The 22,694-nt window shown below is 36.3% G+C and overlaps 1 protein-coding gene across 10 annotated transcripts in view; it reads right to left on the bottom strand.

Moving 5' to 3' along the window:
- LOC134653399 (protein sprint) overlaps positions 1-22,694 on the bottom strand; it is a 271,300-nt gene that overhangs the window by 34,248 nt on the left and 214,358 nt on the right. For all 10 annotated transcript variants that reach the window (XM_063508739.1, XM_063508736.1, XM_063508738.1 and 7 more), the window contains one exon: positions 5,858-6,182. In XM_063508739.1, coding sequence (XP_063364809.1) covers positions 5,858-6,182 — 325 coding nt within the window. The remainder of the gene's footprint in view (positions 1-5,857; positions 6,183-22,694) is intronic.

Genomic DNA, 22,694 nt, shown 5'->3' with positions numbered 1-22,694 from the left:
GGTGGAAGTTTACATGGTAATGTACATCATATATTTTTTTTTAGTTTTATCATTCTCTTATTTTAGAAGTTACAGGGGGGGGGGACACATTTTACCACTTTGGAAGTGTCTCTCGCGCAAACTATTCAGTTTAGAAAAAAATGATATTAGAAACCTCAATATCATTTTTGAAGACCTATCCACAGATACCCCACACGTATGGGTTTGATGAAAAAAAAAATTTGACTTTCAGTTCGAAGTATGGGGAACCCCAAAAATTTATTGTTTTTTTTTTCTATTTTTGTGTGAAAATCTTAATGCGGTTCACAGAATACATCTACTTACCAAGTTTCAACAGTATAGTTCTTATAGTTTCGGAGAAAAGTGGCTGTGACATACGGACGGACAGACGGACAGACGGACAGACAGACAGACAGACAGACATGACGAATCTATAAGGGTTCCGTTTTTTGCCATTTGGCTACGGAACCCTAAAAACGTTGAAATATTCATGTGTTTCTACTACGACTATTACGAGTATAATCTGCAATCCTACTAAACATAGTGTCATTTCTTACTCGACTATGCCACACAATCTTAATGGCTTGGATCATATGTGTGTTTTCCGAACTACGATATTTATCACCGGCTGCATTTTTAGACTTTATTAAGCATTAAATACCTATACAATTTCAATCTTTACTTAACCCTTTAACTCTGCCCAACGAAATTATCCAAACTATTTACTAATAATCAAATTTTTCTTTTGAAATCAATCAAAGCCTATATTAAAATGTCATCATGGTTAAGTAAGAGACTTGGAAAAAATTATATTAACGTACTCCCCTATATTTTATTCGTTTTGGAAAATGCACCCCCGGTGCATGCTTGGTGATGCATTATTATAATGAGAGCCGGAAACTGGGCTGGGGTGAGACCGGCTGGTCGCGATCGTGGGGTTCCAACTTAGGCTTATTCGTTACGTCTGTAGTGTTGCGTGCATTTGTATTGCTTATCAAGAAATCATATTTTTTACTACGTACATACTAGGCTCCTTTTTAGGGTTTCGTAGCCAAATGGCAAAAAACGGAACCCTTATAGATTCGTCATGTCTGTCTGTCTGTCTGTCTGTCTGTCCGTCTGTCCGTTTGTCTGTCCGTCCGTATGTCACAGCCACTTTTCTCCGAAACTATAAGAACTATACTGTTGAAACTTGGTAAGTAGATGTATTCTGTAAACCGCATTAAGATTTTCACACAAAAATAGAAAAAAAAAACAATACATTTTTGGGGTTCCCCATACTTCGAACTGAAACTCAAAAATTTTTTTTTCATCAAACCCATACGTGTGGGGTATCTATGGATAGGTCTTCAAAAATGATATTGAGGTTTCTAATATCATTTTTTTCTAAACTGAATAGTTTGCGCGAGAGACACTTCCAAAGTGGTAAAATGTGTGTCATCCCCCCCCCCCCCCCCGTAACTTCTAAAATAAGAGAATGACAAAACTAAAAAAGGCAGGCCACAGGTGACCCTCGCGCAGGCAGCTTTCTCGCGCAAAGATTGGCCATAGCAATCCAGCGCGGGAACGCTGCCTGCGTGATGGGCACCTTACCAAAGGCGCAAAATTTTGATAGGTATTTTTAATTTTTTAGCTTTAGTATTAGTTGTACTTAATTCTAGTTTTATATTCATTTTATAACACTTATTGTGCAATAAATAAAACTAAAAAAAATATATGATGTACATTACCATGTAAACTTCCACCGAAAATTGGTTTGAACGAGATCTAGTAAGTAGTTTTTTTTTATACGTCATAAATCGCCTAAATACGGAACCCTTCATGGGCGAGTCCGACTCGCACTTGGCCGCTTTTTTTTTCACAATGTCATAAAGTTTCGTCTATATGAACCCCGTATGATATACGAACGCGTGGATGTGAGTTTCAGTAAGTACTTAAGAAATCGTTTTAATTTAATATACAAAAAAAAATCTTGCATTCTGAATATGTCTACAGGTAATACGATTGCGTGTAGAAGTGTTGAATAATAGGAATAAAGTACCAAACAACAAAAATAATACAATATGATAATTATGTAAGAAACAAGGCTGAACGAATAATCTTATTAAATCTTGAGCTAATAAGGCGTTGCGACAAATCGACCAACTTTTACTTCTAATCCCTATAAAAGTTAATTTATCGGGCTGTCCCCAGCACTTATGCTCCCTGCACGCCCATCGGGGGACATAATCGCTTCCGATTAAAAAAAAACACTGGCCCTGGTTTAATTTCCACCGAACTGTACTGAAAGGCAATCGATTACGAGACAATGGGTGCATTCACTCTGCAGTCATTTCAGATTTCACGTTTCGAGCGTCGAATTGTGCGTCAAATTTATGCGATCGAAATGTCACCCTTTGTGAAATTTAATCGGAGCATAAAATGCAGACAGGCGTTAGAGGCGATGTAGTATGGGTGGTATGAATTCAAAAAAAGTAATTCATAAAACCTAATACGTACCTACTGTCGGAACACTGAAATTAGATTTAAACTTGCTTATGTAGTCAGTGGGTGCAAGTGCAAGCTTGCTCGTAGAACTAAAATTTTAAAAATAAAGAATCCTCTAAAATTTAGTAGAGCCATCTGGTGATTGGTGGTTATTCTCTAACAAAATAACACAGTTTGATAATGCGGAGTAGTTTAAATACAGTTCAGTTTTATTTTCTTTAATGGTACATTTAAATTACAAGTACATTTAAAATGTACCCAATGATTATGCAGGAATTGCAAATTCATAAACTCGTTCATGTTCCAAAGCTCATTTGCCAGCGAACTTAAACCATTAAATTCAGCGCTTTTCCGATTAACGGGCAATTGAAAATTAGTTTGTAAAATGAGAAATGCTTTTCCTGGGTACGAATAATTATTAGTGAATTCGCCGATTTGTTTATTAAAATTATGATAAATGAGGGTCGTGGATTTGTCATTAGCGTTTCCTTTTGGAGTAAATATTTACTATTTAAAATATATATATATCAAAAAGGTTTTACCCATAGAAAAACTCGTTCTAATTAGGTTTCCTGTTTTTTCATGAGCGTGTAGAATTGCTTTATGCATTGCTTTAAAATAGGTAAGCCGGAGTAGGGTATCCAGTTATAATGATGTACGGACACTAACGTGAATAATAGTTAATGTAGGCTTCAAAGCTGATGCTGTATTCATGCTTTAATAAATTATGCTGTTTCGGAACATAATAGTACTCGCATAAACTCCCCGAAAGCGGTAATGCAAAATCATAAACATAGGCAATGAAGTCTACCTAGGGTATTACTTCGTGTATGAATTAAAATATTCATTTCCTAGTATAACACTAAATTTAAGAATGTTTAAAAAGGGGTGTTTCAAGTCACACATAAAGGAAATTGCCTGTTTAGCATATACTATGGTGACTTTTCACTCACACAAAAGACATAACAACCCCATTATTACCATTAAAGGGTGTCCGCAAAAACCTTAGTCGTTCGCACATGTCATTTACGGTCAGGACGCAGTTAACTTGGGCCCAAGCATCCTAATTTGAGGGTTAATTGTCGGCCCCACCGACTGCTAAGTGTAGTGTAATGAATATTATGCTTTTAGAACATCCCTTTAACTTTTCGAACCGCAGCTCGGTCGCCAAAATGGCAGCTATGAATTTAGTGATCAATAATGTTGGCAAAACAGGAGCGCACGCGGTTTGTGGTCGTGTCTCTCATTTATGCTTGTAAATGGTTTAATCAACTTTTTCTTGTCACACGTTGCTATGGTTACGGTCTCCTGAGTCACTCTTAAAATTCTATGTTTTTCGTATTTAAATGAACCAAACTTTCATTTTATGGTAGTTAGAAGACCTTTCCGTAATGGGACATCTACTGAGCATGTTATTAGAACATGGTACAGCAGTTTTTCTAACAATCTATGCTACTATTGTCTCCTCGCTGATGGGACAGAATAACAACAAGAAATAGTTGATTGACCCAAATGAAGTTTTTGTTTAGTCTTTGAAAATATTTAATTATTACCTAGTGGTAAAGCTACAATTATCTTAATTTTATACTCTGGATTTATTTACAGTCAGACAAGACCATTCATCGTGTAACCGTGCCTAGGATAATTAAGTATCCTGAGCTAGGCATCCATCAAAACACCTATAAGTTAGAGATGCTTGAGCAATTTATTACTTACGCATAACTTCAAGTTCGTGAAATAAGATTAGCATCTAAATACACAGTACTAGCGATGTTAGAGAGGCATATCTGTATGTGAAATTACCTATCAGTACATAATTAACTACATATGTAATCTAAAAAATAAACGATAACGATTCAACATTATGTAAAAAAAAACGTGTGAGCTCCGGTGACTATAAGTAAGAGGTTAAGTTTTAAATTGTAAGAGGTAAATTTCCTCTAAGTTCAACCGATAAACTAACATAACAATTCGAAACTTTCACCATATTCCAAATACTTAAAGGCGGTATCGTAAACAATTGTCGCCGCTCACTCCATTTACTCCCAAGTTGTCGAGGGCGAGAAGAGTTCGGAAGGGTTTCAAGTATACAAAGCAACACTCGCAATTGACTGAGAAGTGTTGCGGCTCAAGGATTCTCCTGTCACAGACTGAACAGAGTGCAGCCGTGTTTTTACGCAAATATTGCGGCAAAACAATGCAATTTTAAAGCAAAACGTGAAACGCAACTTTACACGACGCTAAAGCATTTCATTATGTTGCTGTTCGACGTTCTGTGTTATTTCAATTGTTGTCCGGACTTATTTAAAAACTTTTATAGCTACCGAAAACAAAATGTGTAAACCAAGACTCCGTAATAGGGATTTAAACTTTTTAAATTGCCTTCGGCTTGTTGTTACTTATAGCACGTAAATATGGATATAACTTTGAAGAATTCTCTGCACATTTAAATATGACTCAACAAAATAAAAGCACTGGCTTTTAGAGGAAATAGCATGATTGTGCCGCAAATGTGATTTCAAGAAATGTATTGGAAGATGTAACGCGTATATAACATTATTTCCATCCTATTCAGCTTAATGGAACAAAATAGAAGGAGCGTTTCGATCTGACTCGTATTCAAAAACACCCTTTTCATCGTTCTACAAATAAACGACCAAATCTAATTTCAGCCCGATATTCTTCGCGGATTCTGGGATAGTATTCAGAAACAAATTCATCATACATTTTCAGTGTGTTACACTTTCACATATGGTGTTGTGTTGTTCGTGTGAAGGAGAATTCGTATAATTATATTTTCAATAAAATTTTGGTACCTACGTCAAACAAACTTTCGGAAATGAGATCGCTGTAAATATTCCGTTTCGGTAATGCAAATAGCGAAACGGCACAACGAAAAGAACTCGTAGAAAAGTTTGCGAAACTAAAAACTGAACAAGACCGGAGAGCGATGCGGTTCATTAGTCTAGATCAGAGAATAAAGTTCCAGGCCCGCGATTTACAACTTTTAAACTATTTAAGAGAGGATTTTATACTCCTAACTAACAGTTGATTTTAACCGCAGAAAATAAATTTGTAAGAACATGCCAACAGGTACATTAGTTCTCGTCTGGTTTCCTTAATCCTAGCTAGCAGTTACCAGAGATCCCGGAACGCACGCTCCAAACGTGCACGATAGTAAGCGTGCCCCTCGTAGCGAAAAAGTATACGAAAAGTAATGGCAATCAATATAGTTTATACAGTTTACATATTTCGAGATCACATGCCACACCTACTTTTTGGCCCTATCGTCACTTTTCATCACGAGGGACTCAGGTCAATCCGTGGTGAGTTAGCAAATTTTTGTAAGTACCAATATCTCAAAACTAACCTGACTTAAACTGTCCCCAAGACTATCATCAGCGTCGACCGGCCGGAACACTTGGCTCCCTTTCAGCGATAGATCCCTCCTTTTGCGCTCTTGCGCCTCACGCATCGCTTGGCTTTGGAGTCTCTCGAAGAATTCCCTGGGCTTCAGCGGGGGAGGCTCGTCATCGGGCGGCGGGGGCGGGGGAGGGGGCAGCCGCGTGCGGGGCGAGCTCCGGATGAGGGACCGCTCGTCGTCTTCCGTGGAGCGCTCATCGTGCTCCGAGTCTGAGCTCCTACTGTCCCGCCGTCTCACGCCTTGCAGGTGAGGTTCGAGGAACGTCGCATTTCTGAAACAATAAAAAAAGACTCTTGAATGATATCTTACGAAGACTTAAAACCTGATACGGCGGTACCGATGTATATATTGTATATACCAATTATGCAGAAAAAGTACTGGTTCACTTTTTTGTAACCAGATTTGTGCCACACCCTACTTATATACCGTTGTGTATCGTAGCGTTATGACTCAGACTAACATAATTATGACCTTGAGTTGGAGCTATGCCAAACAACATTTTAATTAAATGGCAAACTGTACCTACGTGTGTCTAATAACCCGAGAGACGGCAAAGTTTACCACCTGTCGCGCTCAAATTTGGGAACTTCAGTATTCCACTCCACCTCATCTTACTGCGGTCAGGCACATATACCTATAGGATACTCTATTTCGCAAGTAAATGTAACCAATTCAATTTAAACTAGCCTGTAGTCGTCTACATTGCGCCTACTTTGTTGGAGCTTTTTACAATGGTAGATACGAAGATACACTGAGGCCCTGTAACTTACCTTCATATGAATGACATGAAATTGACTGTCTATGAATTTAACAATAATTGTCTGTAGATTAATGTAAAGCAATATATATTCCTTATACCATATACAAGCCGACATCATAAAAAATAAATATCCGACCACAGCTACAGGGAAGGTTTGCGTAGACACATGGGGCGCTGACCAGACCAAAGGGACATTAACTAAGATTTATTCCCGGGCCACAGCCGACGCCGTATTAATTAAAAACCTCTGCACGGCTGATGGCAACACCGACTGCGTTTACTCGGTGAAAAATCACTTTAGAAATCTCCTACTTAATGCAATTTAACATTAATAAACTGAACCGTACGCCGTGGCAGTAAAGTTAAAATTGAATTAAAGGACAAATAGTAATAGGAAGCTACGCGATGTGTCTATGTATGTCCGTAATTTGCGGAATGTTGCCAGTTCACCGCGTTATTTTTTGCAGGTGCTTTTGGGCCTATCTCTATCTGATACTTTTTGCATTCGAATATTCGAATGGAAACACATATTCCGAGATACATAAATGATTCGGTCTTGTTAGTAAATGAAAACTGTAGGCTGTCGTATTCTGTCAGTAGATTTACGATCGCTTGATGGATTTCGTTTACAAATTCGTACCAGTGGCCACAACAGCTTTGCCTTTTAATATGACTTTGCTACATTTGAGTTTAAACCTTTTTCAACCGTGTTAAAGTCGTTTTTAGAGGTTTGTGATTGACGAAGCTCGTGTTCGATCGTTGCGGAGAATAACGGTTCCGATGAAAAATCGCTGTAATAACGTTGTCGCAATGACGCGGAGTTGACACTCATGTTAAAGTTAGCTGGATTTTAATATGTATAGGGTTATTACGCGTAGCGTAGTAAATATAAGCACTTGACGTATACGTAAGAGCAAGTTGTTAAGTGTTGAAGCCAGGGAATAATGATTGAAACGCCGGTTACCAATATATAAACTATAATAAAACACACAAGTACACTAAATGCTAGATTGCTTATATTTAAGTTAAAACTAAGTGTTGGACGCCAAGAGGAATTTAAACCTCGACGGTTGGGGATTCCTGCTAATCCGAAAGTACGCCGGCTAGCGTAAATACTGGTGCTATGCTAAGCTCGAGACGGTGCTTAAAACCGATCTTAAAGGGCATGTCCATAGGCTAAAACAAAGGATTAACTTTAACTATGATGCCGGTCACCTTTTATAGATATTATTTTATTAAAAATGTACTTTGTCTGAGTGTTTGCTTAGCCACTAGCACTTACCCCTTCGCTGTAATGTCACTCACAAACAAAACAATAAATAATGTTTATCATTTCCTTATAATTTGCTTTAAATTGCATTTTGCATCTAGTTTTACATTTGCAATATCTATTGCTATGGCGGATACATTATTTGCACAACAAACGTGTTTATCTTTCGAAGACTTGAGCTGTACGGATATGATGGTCGTTCTTGTCTACGTGACAGCGTGATAAAACGGTGTCCGTCACTTTCTTTCCCACGGTGTTAAACAGTGACAGTTTTTTTATCACGTGGATAAAGATGGATAAAGCTATCCATAATAGGCTGGCTGGAATGACTTGCCGAATGGTATGCATCAATAATAGTAAGGTGAATTTCCTTAAAAATATAGAAAAAGATCATCATCTTTTGCCACCGGGATTGGAACCCTCGTCCATCCGATCGCAAGTCTAACGTTATACCGCTAAGCCGTCGGTGCTGTTAGTCAACCGCGCGAATAAGTTGACTCCTATGCCGCCTGTTTCGTCGGCCCAAGCTCGGCGACCCATGCAAAGATAAACCCTATTATATGCCAAATAAAATTCAATTTTCTATGACCCAGTTAAATACAACTTACGACCACATAACAAAGTGCTTAAAATAGTTCTACTGTCCATATTTTGTAATGTTCAAATATGTACAAGATTGAATAAACTACAAGCAATATGCTGAAATATCACGGAAAAGCTAAGAAAAAACTTCCAAATCATCGTATATCAATGGCTCTATGTCAAACATATCCCTCGTACTTAAGCCAGAGTGAATGTGGTATTGTTTTTCCTCCAGGGATGTAAAGTAAGATGCTCAAATCTGACAACAGCCAAGCGAACAAAAATAGTGTTTTATAGGAGCATCGACTCGTAGGTACCTATATAATTTGATACCTGCCTACGGAAAGGATCCCATAAATCTAATCGTATCATGTGTCCCAAAGGCGGCGACAAATCATCGCGTCACATTCGGTCATATTCATATGACGCCGTGGTCATTACAGGAGCGTCATTGTAGCCGCTCAGCGAGAACGGGCGAGAGGAAAGTTCAGAGAGACCAGTGTTAGAGGCCTTTTGGATATAGAATTGTACCAAGGGATCTCGAGATACCTTTACATTGGTTTTCTAGAGATTACTCGCGTGCGGTCGCGTCGCTATAGAAATTACACGGACAGGACGGGATGACGACCCACGCAATTAATTAAAACATCATATTCGAAGCCAACACAGTAACAGGTGGAGCTTTAATGAATAATTTGGTGTCGGGTTGGCAGAATTTCTTAATATGCATGAGTATCGAGCGCTTCGATATTGACGAGAAAAACATTGTTCGTGTGAAATGTGATGGTAGGAAAATAATGAAAACTGCTACACATCAGCCACATCACATTACTCTTTAAGTCTAATTTTAAAAGTACCTTGATGGCCAAAGTAGCTAAATATATCGAAACGTATCCTTATTTCTGTGGTAACAAAGGTGTGTTACGATGTATTTGGCCACTTTGACTATCGCCATTTATTTGATGCTGACTGTACCTAAGTCTAGAATTGAATTATTGTGTTAACGTCCTGAATGTTGTGTCTAAGTACTCAAGCTAAGATTTTAAAGATGACTATGATCCAAAATCTCCCACCGTAAAAAATGTGACACAATTATAAGCGCTATCAAGTTTATTGTCACATAATGTGACACAATTATAAGCGTTATCAAGTTTATTGTCACATAATGTTAAAAGGCCATGAAGTACAAACATAATCGCAGCGTAGTTACAATCAAGCCTCGCCCACACCACACTAAAGCAACAGATTATTTACTCACAAGGCCCGGAATCAGGAGATTAATTGCACATTCCTTGCCCGCTACAGGAAAAAAGGTATTTCCTTCGCTCCAGATAGGGTTCCCGTTGTATTTGAAAATTACAGGACTTTTGTATATTTGATTCAGAAGGAGAAATGATCGCATTTCGAAATAGCGATAAAGAGCCTTAGACGGAATTTGTACAAGCATTTTTTTTCTTTACTAATTAAACATAATAATATACCAAATAGGTATGTACTACATAAATACCAATACAAACACTATTTTTCATACTTAATCTATCAAGACAATCATAACACGTAATTTATGAACACGATGAATTATATTTGTTTAGTAAAGTGTCGCTACTAAGTAGCTTTCAAAATAAACTTCGTTTTCCTCCGTATTATTTGCTTGTTATTTCTTCGAGTCACTTAATTAGGATTACACTTTCGCGGACAACCCTAGGCCGCCATGTTTGTGTGGCATTGTTTGTCATAGGCCGGTGCCAACCCTAATGGTCGGCTTTTGTTTTTCTTCATTTAGTCACTGCCCCGAGAGCTCCGCTGTTATTTCCCTACACAAAAGAATCCTCAGTACGCCATAAAAGGGATTTAGGTTAATATAATACATTGCGAAAGAAAGTTTTCTTTCTACAATGAAAATGTAAAGGACACTTCATTAACTAAAATACAATTGTGAGAAAAACCGCATTGTCTAATATTTTTCAAACCCAGCAACGCTACCATTTTTCTTTTACAATTGATTTAGATATACGAAAGCGAATCTGACTGAAAACTTGTCACAATCGCGATAACTTTAAGCTGGCACAAAATATTTCCGAAGACATTTTATCGATACGAGATGATAAAAATTCAAACGAACGCTACAAAGAGCGTATTTCCAGAACGTATCAAGTATCAAGATGAATCGATTCGAGTTTTATTCATTTCATATTTATTGTAGCACTTTTGTAGTTTGCATAAAATGTCGCGTGGCATAGCGCCTGGAATTCATATAGGACTGGAATATATTTAGTGGAAATGTAAATAAGGTTTTCTGAAATACGTAGAAATATCGTACTCTATTCGTAATAATAGACCGCCAAATATCGCGCCTCAGTAAAAGACGCAGGCAATGCATTTTTTAAACAACTCGACTTTGGCGGGGAAAAACAACAATGCAGACACTCCAGTTAAGTTACATGATTTTTGAATGAGAAGTTTCTATAATTGTAATTTTGGAAATGGGTTTATTTATGTGTGTAGGATGGTAGGATAAAAATAGATCCTTGTGCAAAGCACAGCAAAAACGTAGAGCACGCGTTAGAAGAGAGAAAATAGTATTTTAACTACCTGGTAAGAACTGTTCTAATTTCTCTCTCTCTTTCTCAATAATATCGAAACTTGATTTTGTTCAGTTACTGGACTAAAACCGACCTTATCGCCGTCGCCTTACGCCTTTGGCTAAAATTATTATTATTATTATTATTTTTTATTTAGAAACAAACAGTCTTATAAACATGTAGGTAAATAAGCTAAACAGCTAGAATTTTTTATAATGTAGACCTATAGTTTCCTATATGCAAAACATATTTTGTAACAAACTTAATACTATGAAATGCTATCTGAGTAGGTATATCATTATTACGGTTTACGGTAAATTACCTTTCATCACAGAATAAATAATAGTACTAGGTACTTTTATTTAAGAATAAAACTCTTCCATTGATCGGAACAGGAATGCTCGTGTAACGTGTCTGTTTATCAGAGTCGACTTGCAATCCCGCACTTCCCGACATTTATAGTAGGTACCTACATATATAAGGAAATGTTTTCAATGCATCTGTCAGAGCATCCCTCCAAGTAGTGAATGCATCGGAAATGGTCGACGCGAAACCGCACAAGTTACGAGAGTTACGAGTCTCTGGTTACAAATAGGGTTGCAACACTTGCAACAAGCTTACTGGGGGCCTATTCTACAATGTTCCTTGGTAGTTTATATATCGGCCTCCTAGCCTAGTCGGTAGTAACCCTGATAGTGACATGAATCCTGATAAGGGAATTTATTTGTGTGTTTATCACAAATATTCGTTCTTGAGTTATGGATGTTTTTTATGTAGGTATATAAGTATTCACATATATAGTTTGTCAAAGGACTGTCTCATTTCACACATAGACAGAGAGAATCATATATGCTATCTTTGTCTTACACTAGTAATAGCACCTAAAAGAAAAGTATGAGTATAGTTTTTTTTGTTCTTATTTACTGACAATTTGGTTTGACCAACTATACCTAATATAGTTTTGTATTATATTTATCGTCGTCTAGTACCCACAATTAATAGTACAAGTTTTATTGAGCGTACTATGGGACTATTAAGAGCCAACAGGAGCTAAGATTTAAATATTTTAGGTAAATATACCCGTCTCGCTAACGGAAGCGGCTCCTAAAACTAGTGCGATAAGGACAAGGCGAAAAATCATGCGTAAAAATATCAAAAATCGAGGTTTCGTACTCGACTGTTTCCTCCTCCAAAACTTAACCAATCGTAACCAAATTTGGAAATCTAAATGATTATGACATTATCTGTGTCGGACCGTTTTGCTTTTTTGACTAATTGATGTCAGTTTTGAATAGCATGCCTCTCATTGCGGCATAGTGAATTAGGCCATTTTGGCCATTTTTGAAGGGCTCTAGCGCCTTAAAAAACAAAAATATCAAAAAAAGCAAAACGGTCCGACACAGATATTGACAATATTAATCTGTGTTGAAAAAATCATTGCTCTAGCTTCAAAACCCACGGAGGAAACAGTCGAGTACGTTTGTATGGAGAAATTACCACTCTTGTTCTTAAGGTCGCTTTGTGTAAATATGACCGCACTCACGAAATTTTGATGTTTTAACGAAATACTTTTAACATTCAAGCTTAGCTTTTGATCACATCGAACAACTAAAGAAACCATTATTTAAAAGTTGAATTTGCTTTCTTGTTTAAACCACTATTTAAAAGTTGAATTTGCTTTCTTGTTTTTATATACAGGTTTAAAAGGTTTAAAAATTGAACCTGTTCAATAAAAAAAAAACAATAATTGAATTTTTTGTTTGTTTGTTTTTATTAAACCTTTTTTTTTGCCCTGGCACATGTTGAAAAAAAAATTGTAATCACATCACTTCCCTTTGCCCATCGACCTGTAAAGACGCATTTCACATCACTAAACCTAATCTTCTTGACACTTTTCAACTCTCTCTCTTTAAAATAAAGGCGATAATAATTGTTTGATAGAACCGCGCCGTAAACTTTAAGCGTTAACGTTACTTTCAAGTGCCATTGAGAGGCGCTTCTACCATGAACCGATAACGGGTGGCACTCCTGATCACTTTGCACTTGCACTGAAGCATTATAGTCAGACCCTGGCACTGCACTGTATTTTTACTTAAATTTTAACCTTATGTGCAAAAAGGTAGAGTACAATTTCGAGAATTCAGGTCACGTCTGTTTCCGATAGGGGTGTGCGATTGATAGTTTCTAATCACGATTTCTGCTCGTCAGTTACAAATGGTAATGAAGGGAGTAACTAAGTAATTAACGATGCGGTGCGCAATCTTAACCCCAAGGGATGTTCTAATTTGTCTGAAATCGACATTTAGGCACGAAATTTCTTAGCTTTTGTAGAATTATTTTGTAATTTTTAAATCGTACCTATCTTACGATGAATTATTTACTAAAATAAATTGAAAAATCTACTTACACGACATTTTAAACTTGTGAATAACAATGGTTTAGTGTTTTATGTTGTATATTCTTCCAAATAAGAGCATTGTACTTGGTAAAATCTTACATTACCTAAGTATTTCTATTACCTAGAACTCTACTCCCTGATTTAGTAAATCGGATGAGAGCAGCTCGCCAAACCTTATTATCTCAGTAATTTTTTCAACGTCGCGAATTATTTAAGCATTTACCATTTTGTACAGTCAGTGTCAAGTTTATATCAATTATGCACCTTATTCCATTGTAATTAGTTAAAAAAATGTACACATAATTATGACACGAACCGTTCAAAGAGCTTTAAAATCCTGTAACAGCTTTGTATATGGCTTTATAATCCTGTAGCAGTCAACGCCTCGCTAAGGCGATTATATCTGAACTGAACCTAAATACCCCTAATATACCTAATATACCTTCATATAAAATTATACTTAGGCTTTCAGGCTGCCAGTCATCGTTTTAACTAGATTTACATGCTGGAAACACTTCAGGTCACATTTTCTGAATAATGAAGAATTTGTAGAACATGCATAATTTCAGAGAAAAATATAAAATAATTGCATCGTACGTGCGTCATCATTTATGTAAAATGTCATCTTTCAAAGATGATCTTATTTTAGTATATTTAGTACGTAAGCATGTTGTGCTAGTAGGATTGAAGTTTCTCCCGTAAATGGAACGTTGGTGGTCCGGACATTTGGGAAGCATGCGCTGGACAAGTGGACATGCAACAAGCATTGCTGTTAAACACTATTAACCTTTTAACCGCCATAGAATACGTCATCGAGCGTGCTCGTGTCGCCGGGGGGTACGAAGTTACACGAAGTTTTGTCTTATTTTTCAGACAGCGGCGAAATGAGCCCGATTTTGCATGTCATATATCAGCCTACGGCGGTTAAAAGGTTAATTGTTTGGGAAAATTCATTAGGGCATCTATGTATTGTATTTAGGGCTTGCAATTCGAATATTCGAATATTCGAATTTGTCGAATATTCGACCTGTTTTGATATTCGAATATTCGGCCGCTCAGGTTTCGAATATTCGAATATTTTTTATTACTATAAAAAAATCTATGTCATCCGCTGTAGTTACAGTTTCTGTATGTTTTACGGGTATTTACAGTGAATGAGGAACGGTAGGTACCCAAATACGAAGGAAATAATATTTTTACTGTATTCCTCTTCGTGAATACAGTGAAACCTAACTCAATTTAAAAGAAAACGAAATCAAAAAGTATGTTATTTTTACGGTGCGTAAGTTTTAAGTTAAAGGGTCATTCTGTTTATTCAGTACAAGCGTACGTTAAGCGAATTTTTGAAGTCTAAACCTTGCCACTTATCGCAATTCTCAAATTTAATCATACCAAACCTGCCCAACTTGGTAATCTAACCATGCACCTTTAGCTGACGAATAATTCACCCAGTACTCAACTAACTTTTTCCCTTAAATGTTCCAATATTATATAATTAGCCGACCATTAGGAATAGTAACTTGCCAAAACAAATAAAGTCAATAAATATTCAAAATACAATGAAATTAAAGGCCTTTTTACAGGCCTCTGAGTGATTACAAGTTAATTTAAATCGGAAAATAATTACCTACTAAAAAAATATCTTACATACCTAGGTGTTTGGATGGTTAAAGTAATATTATTTCACGCAACGACGCATTTATAATAAGTTTTATCTAGAAATATTAAATACGTCTAATTTTGGCGTTTTACTTGTTTTTATAAATGTGGGCATCTTATAAATAGTAGGATGATAAATCTAGTCAATTAAGTGGATTTCTGCCAAATATCCTTAGTTTTAGCAATATGTGAAAAAAGCTTTTGAATAAAACGATAATAAACCGATTTCTCGTTCCTTTTCTTATTTTTTATAATATTCGAATAATTATTCGAATATTCGAATACGTCGTCAGAAAAAGTCGAATATTCGAATATCTGAAAGTTTCGAATATTTGCAAGCCCTAATTGTATTTCATGTTAAATGAAAATAATGAACACATGAAATTGCAGTACTTAGTGTGTAACGTTGCACGTACATGTTTTAATTATAAGCTTTAATTATTTTATTTTTACACCTTAAACTAATATAATTTTAACGAATTAACTTATTTATAATCGATTTTAAATAAGTTAATTCGTTAAAATTATATTAGTTTAAGGTGTAAAAATAAAATTAACATTAATATTTTTTAATTATTGTTTTCTCTATATTTTTTAATTGACATGAACAGTAAAAGGTAGGTTGTATAGTATTTTTCAAACAGGAAGAGTCATCTCCATAAAATTTGTAACCTAAAACGCCAAATCTCGCAAAATTGTATTAAGATGAGTTGAGATGACATCTATTCAGCGTACCCCTCCTGTTTGAAAAATACTACAGTAGGTACTTACTACCTACTTATATTATTACCCATCAAAAACTTCTCAAATGCAATTAAAGTCACTATATTATGGATATAAAAGTGTCCTCGATTGTCACAACTCGCCGCACAAGAAAACGTCGTCTTAGCTCCTTCAAAGTAGTAAAACAAGCGGTTTATCATCCGACATATGTAGTTTACAACTTGTTCTTAAGAATATGTGGGTATCAAGCTGAATCAAGCACAAATATATTTCATAAAACATGGACGAATAAAGCACATAGACTGACTTCCATACAAAATCATGTCCATCCAATATATTCAGGCATATTACTAGATGGCGTCACTAACGCAGCAGGTATTAGTGCCATACATTTTATTTCGAGATTAGACCTCTAGTTTTTTCGAGTTCAGGTTGGGTTCACGAAAAATGAGTCGTTTAAAATCCAGTCTCAGAATTATCCATTTAGTTCGGCCAAATAACTCATCTGCCGTTCAATAGACGGAGATGTGTATAGTTGGTCAAACTAATTTGTCAGTAAATAGGAACAAAAAAACTATACTCATTCTTTTCTTTTGGGTGGTGTGTAAGACAAAGATCGTAGTATGATTCTCTCCGTCTATGTTTGAAATGAGACAGTCCTTTGACACACTATAATATCGAAGGAACACCATTGTGTAATGACATTGTCAGTCTCCTTGTTTTACTCGTCTATGGTAAGAGTATATCAAAGACCACATAAAGCACACAATGACGTGAACAATGCGATATTGTAGGATGATATCGCATCGCCCACATCGCCTTTCAAATAATCCTTCTGTTGAACTCTCACGACACCCACGGGATCATGATATTTCGAAACGCAAGCGCTTCTCAGCTGAAATCCTAAAATCGGCTTTAGACTTGAAAGTTATATTAATTTCCTTGAGTTCGAATAGCATATAAGTATAACCCATCGAAGACGTTTGCCAAGTTTTTACTAAAGTAGCTTAAGTATATCGTATACCTTTAAACGAACAATTCTTGTATATTTATTTATACATATGTATATATATTTCGGAAACAGCTCTAACGATTTCGACGACATTTGGCATACGGGGCATTTCGGGGCCGAAAAATCGATCTAGCTAGGTCTTATCTGTAGGAAAACGCGCATATAAATGCGAGTTTTTATATGTTTTCCGAGCAAAGCTCGGTCTCCCTATATTGTATCTCTTAGGATTCGCGTTGCGTATGTAAAAAACTGAGCTACGAATCTACTAAAACAACAGAATGCTATAAAGTTAACTTTATCCATGTCCTCACTTTCTCACCGAGTGCAATAACAATAATCGGATCCCTCAACAAGTCGCGTGGGCAGCGGGAAGGCGAGTTTCCCCCGCTAATGTCATACTGGAAATGTACACTTTCTACGGGAAGTGCGGGTTGTGATATCCATCGGTGCTTATTACGCGCTTAATACCTTGCGACGAGCGAAAGTTGAATTTTATTACACCAATATCAATTACTTTGTAAGTCTAGGCTGTCAACTTATTATTTGATAACGCGATATAAGTTACGACAACTTATCTACCACTGACGCAGTCTTTACCCAGTAACATACAACACAATACTCGTAACGGAAAGTTGTGTCAAATCGCAGGTATGGTCGATGGTCGTCCCTTCAAAATGTAGGTTAGACAGAAAATATAAAAGTTCGTTCTTACGAGTTACGCATAAGTTTGTTCTTTTCACTCAGCTCTTTGAGTTTGAAAGTAAAGAATAAATTATCTGTCCATTATGCGGCATTAACATTACAAAGAGGACGTAGGTAGAGGCTTCAGGACTGGGCTGAAATTTTAAAGTGCTTAGGTCAGTAAGGAATATATCCATTAAGTAAGCTAAAAGGCAAGATAGTAAAGGTATACTAGACTATATTACTTTATTCTTGTATATTTATATATATATTTCGGGGATCTCGAAAACGGCTCTAAGGATTTCGATAAAATTTGCTATATGGGGGTTTTCGGGGGCGATAAATCGATCTAGCTAGATCTTATCTCTGGGAAAACGCGCATTTTTGGTTTTTTTTCCAATATCTTCCGAGCAAAGCTCGGTCTCGCAGATATGTATTGCTTTATATCAGCAACTACCGGTTGTAATAAAATTAATATTTCACCCTCAACTAAGGGCTCATTTAGACGATGCGAGAACTCGCAAAATGGGCCCTAACTCATAATCGCGTCACTCCGTGCAAGAAACACACAGAAATTGATTTTTTTCCTCTGATAAACCGAATAATTATGCAAAAGTGAGACGTCAACAGATAGTCTTAATCCGGCAGATTAGGAGGGGCGATCAAAGGAAGGCAAATGGGAAGATCCCTTCTTTGGTTAATATATAATGAGAGCTTCCTTTTAAAGCTCGTGTTTACATTAATTTACTGAATATAAATGTTTCTTGGAATCCCGTTTCATTTACTTTTGAAGACGAGAAATTTCTTTTGGATTTGGTTTAAGCGAATTTCTTTCGTTAAACTAGATATAAATTTATAAGTTACTACAAACTTTTATTTTGTGATTCCTTCGACACAATAAGTAGTCTCGACAAAGGTAATTCAAACGAATATTAAAGCACATAATTTACCTATACATACTAAGTTTAAAAAAAAAACTATTTATACTTATGAATTACCTATTCCTTGTACCCCTCGCTATTGTAAAACATCGCGAATAAAGAAATTAAGGCTGTAGGCAGAAATCATGCGCATAGATATTACACCCTAATTCAAAAGTCAATAGAATCCTCATAGAAGAAAAAGATAACCAGCCTGTAAACCCCTAATTAAGGCACCTCTTTCTATAACCCCGTAGTCCGTACTACATTCTGAACCGTTTCCAAACGGGTTCTCATTTTTTCTCATCTAACATATCCGTTGCCAAGGTAAATACGAAGCCAGCATGCCCATTAGACATTGAGCGGGAAACCCAATTATCCTCATTATGTCTCGTACACTTCAATTTTCTCGTATAATAACTGTTCTTTGTATTGTGCTTTCGTAAACATGTTCGCGGCTCGGTTTTTGGTAACCGTATTATGTTGGACTCTCTAATTCAATGTTGTAATACTAATTTCCGATTGCATAGCATATAAATTGAGTTTTGTTTCTGATGTTTAAGGTAATGAACAAAAATTAGACACTAGATTAGCTACGTTAATTATAATGATTTATGTTGAATCAACAAGTTTAATTAAAAAGCGCAAAGACAATGAAAAAAAAAAACATTTTGAATAATATAAATGGTTATTAATGTCTTTGTCAATGCGAAGATTAATACTGTGTATGTAAATTTTAAGACGACCAGTGATCCTGTTCTTGGTATACGATACAATAAATTATAATTACCTAGTCCCTTCCAAGATGACATTTCAAACAAATCGCTTTAACAGACTATTAAGAGCGGTTTTACGTCCGATCCGAATCCTATCCGAATCCGTGAAAATATGGTCCGAAGTAGCGCACTAGATCCGTCTGATTTCTTACCGAAATCGGATGACGGAGTGCGTAAATTACCATAGAAATAGTTCTACGGCTACTTCGGACCATATTTTCACGGATTCGGGTCGGATTCGGGTCGGACGTAGTGCGAAACAGCTCTTATGTCGCTCGAATATCGCTTTAAAAATGTAAGTATTAAGTATAAAATTCGCCTAAGCCCTGTACTTCCTATAAGCAACTTGGAGTGGAGGATAAACATGGTTAGCGTCCGTAAATGATTCTCAACAGTAAACCACGGCTTCTGCAGCTTAGCCCGCCTCTGCGGCCCGCAGACAAATTACTGCAATCAGCCCGTGCGAATACTACTGCTTGACGAGCGCGGGTGACTCAAGTTTTGTGCAACCAGTGTACGCCTCGAGATCTTTTATTCTATTATTCTATGTAGTGCACTTATAATGGGCAGTCTGAGCTTTTGGTTTTTGAAGCGTTTGGAATGACGCCGCAGCCCCGTGCCGTATACCGGGCGACACGACAGGACAAACTTGTGGCACTGCAGAAAGCTAGACTTATTATTAATAGACGGTCAATAAACAAAGGTACATGGAAGAAAGAAAGTAGTTAGGTACATGTATGAGTAACGAGTTCGGAATTAACGAAGTGAAAAATTGTTATTTGTTACAATAATTATCTATATTGCATTTTTTATTTGACATTGAAATAAATAAGATTTCAACACAATGAATTAGCAACAAGTAAAGTTTTAAGTACAGGGACAGCAAGTGCCTTTTGTAAAATCCTGGAGAACTGTCCCGTAAAATAAATAACTTATACATATTTATAAAAATATGTTTCCATCTTAATTTTTCCCGTCAACGGACCTTTGTCGCCTACTGTACCCCGATTCTGTTATATAGCGGGGACAAACAAAAGACGGCTTAGCGGTTGCAACGACCTATTATTACTGAATCGCGATTAGAAAGGGATTGAGATAGCTGTCAATCCATATTGATTTTGACGTAAGTGTATGAAAATCTGTTATTTCTAATCCCTTTCTGATCGCGGCATGATAATAACAGTTGACAGGAGTGATTGAAGCCGGCTCATTACAGGTGGAGTTGACTGATGCCAGCCTTATATCGCCATGTATCTTTAGAAGGACGCTGTTAGGGACGGACATATTGAACTCTTATCGTATTCTATGGTGCAGTATCATATTTTTATTTACGAGATGTTTACGTTTCCATAGTAATTAAAACTATATTTTGATAAAATTTGGAGACAAAATACTGGAGAAATAAGTTTGATTTCGAATGCCAGATCGTATGAGCACCAATATTTTTAAAGGAAACTTATCTTTATTATTTTTAATTAAGAATATCTCGGAGACCGAGCTTTGCTCGGAAAACATATAGAAACTCAAAAATGCGTGTTTGCCCAGAGATAGAACCTAGCTAGATCGATTTTTCGCCCCCGAAAACCCCCATATAGCAAATTTCATCGAAATCGTTAGAGCCGTTCCCGAGATCCCCGAAATATATATAGATATAAATATATAAATAAATATACAAGAATTGCTCGTTTAAAGCTATTAGATTGGCCGTAATGCAGGCAGCATACGAGATATAAAAAGGGTGCCACATATTTTCTATATTATGAGTGAAAAAATAAGACTATATACTATCAGAAACACATACTTAACTAATTTACCAATTTAAGCAATCCGAAGAGTTAATCATTGGTAAACCTCTTCTGAAATAAGTTAATAAGTATGTAAAATTTACATTGCAAATCATAGTCGTAATATAGACAACTAGTCGTAGGACAACCTAGTGGTAATAGGATTAGTTTCATGTGATTTACATTGTAACTGAACTGGCTAAACTGCTGTATCCATGACTGTTGGCTGGCTCGCGCTCGATGCGTGCCAAAACCGAGAAAGCAAGCCAATCGAGATACGTAATGTGTATGTATCAAGTTCTGTTAAAACTCTAATTGCTGTGTTGAGATTAATTTATTAAGCCCTGCATTAGCGGCTAAAGGTTGACCTTTACACAATGCCTTCAATTATTGGTCGGGTGTATTATTCCTCGATTGGCATTAATCGAGATCTCGCTAAACCTACTAATAGTGGCTTCATTCAGTATATTTCATATATTCATATTCATTGGTATTATTCTTATTGGTAGTATTCAATTACATGTCAACATTAAGATATACAAATTACATAGTTATTATTCGAGCGTCTTACAATTATGTACTAGAGAATAACTCCCTCTGGTCGTAGAACGCCTGTTCGAGAATACATTTTTTGACCTATGTTTTGAATATAGGTATATTAGGTATTTTCATCATCTATTAATTAAAAATGATTGTAGCACTTACTTAATACTCAAGTTTGATAGCTAATCCCTAATATAACGTCCGCAGTAGCAAAGATTATACATTCATTAGTGTTTAGTGGGAGTTCATTTATTTCACTAAACGCAGCAAGTAAGTAGATAATGTATGAACTCGCACTAAACAATGTGTGATAGTGATAGATCTTTCAATTCTCCTGAAAAGCATCTCCTGGGCCATTCCTCCACAACTATATAACTACAAACCTACTCTATATCATATATATTTTATAATACCTATTATACTAAGTACATATATCCTAGTATGTTAAACCACGATTCATTTCAAAAGCCTCGCGTATAAAGTTCCGTGGAGTATTTGAAATAATAGCGAACGAAATGCGGGCCCCGTCGAACTGAGCTCTCAAAGAGGAGATGCATTAGTCGCTCGGCGACTCCGGGATTGAATGCCTTACACTCCAATGCTTCTTAAATGGGAAACGCAGACGTTAAGGGTTAAAACTTTACTTTATATCGATACTTTTAAACGTTTTCTTGCTTGATTTTCGATTCGGAACAGCATATTTATTTCGGAGCAGCATCATGCTGAGTCGGGAAAATTTCGTGGCTAAGTTTGTCTTGTGCTTCTCTTTTTATCTGTTTTTTGCCACGAATAAAAAAATCATATTTCTATATTTTATTAGTGTAGTCTGATCATTTAGTTTAGGTTAGCAATAGCATTAAAGTGATAAAGTCAAAGTGCAATTTGCAAATACATACATACAAAAATAAATAAACATACCTACGACACGTAGACTACTATTCTAGCAATTATCTACGTCGTGAAGTTTGAAAATGTTTTACCACCATAATGCGAAAAAATGCAGAAGTACAAAAACATGAAAAACGAAAGAAAAAATCTTAAAGCACTACACTCGCGGGGGCATATTAAAATCTTCCTCTAAAAGGGAGCACCG

Source organism: Cydia amplana, chromosome 13 (genome assembly GCF_948474715.1).
Source record: "Cydia amplana chromosome 13, ilCydAmpl1.1, whole genome shotgun sequence".
NCBI classification, from domain to species: domain Eukaryota; kingdom Metazoa; phylum Arthropoda; class Insecta; order Lepidoptera; family Tortricidae; genus Cydia; species Cydia amplana.
The sequence above is the reverse complement of the archived record's forward strand: the minus strand, read 5'-3'. Positions and strand labels throughout refer to the sequence as shown.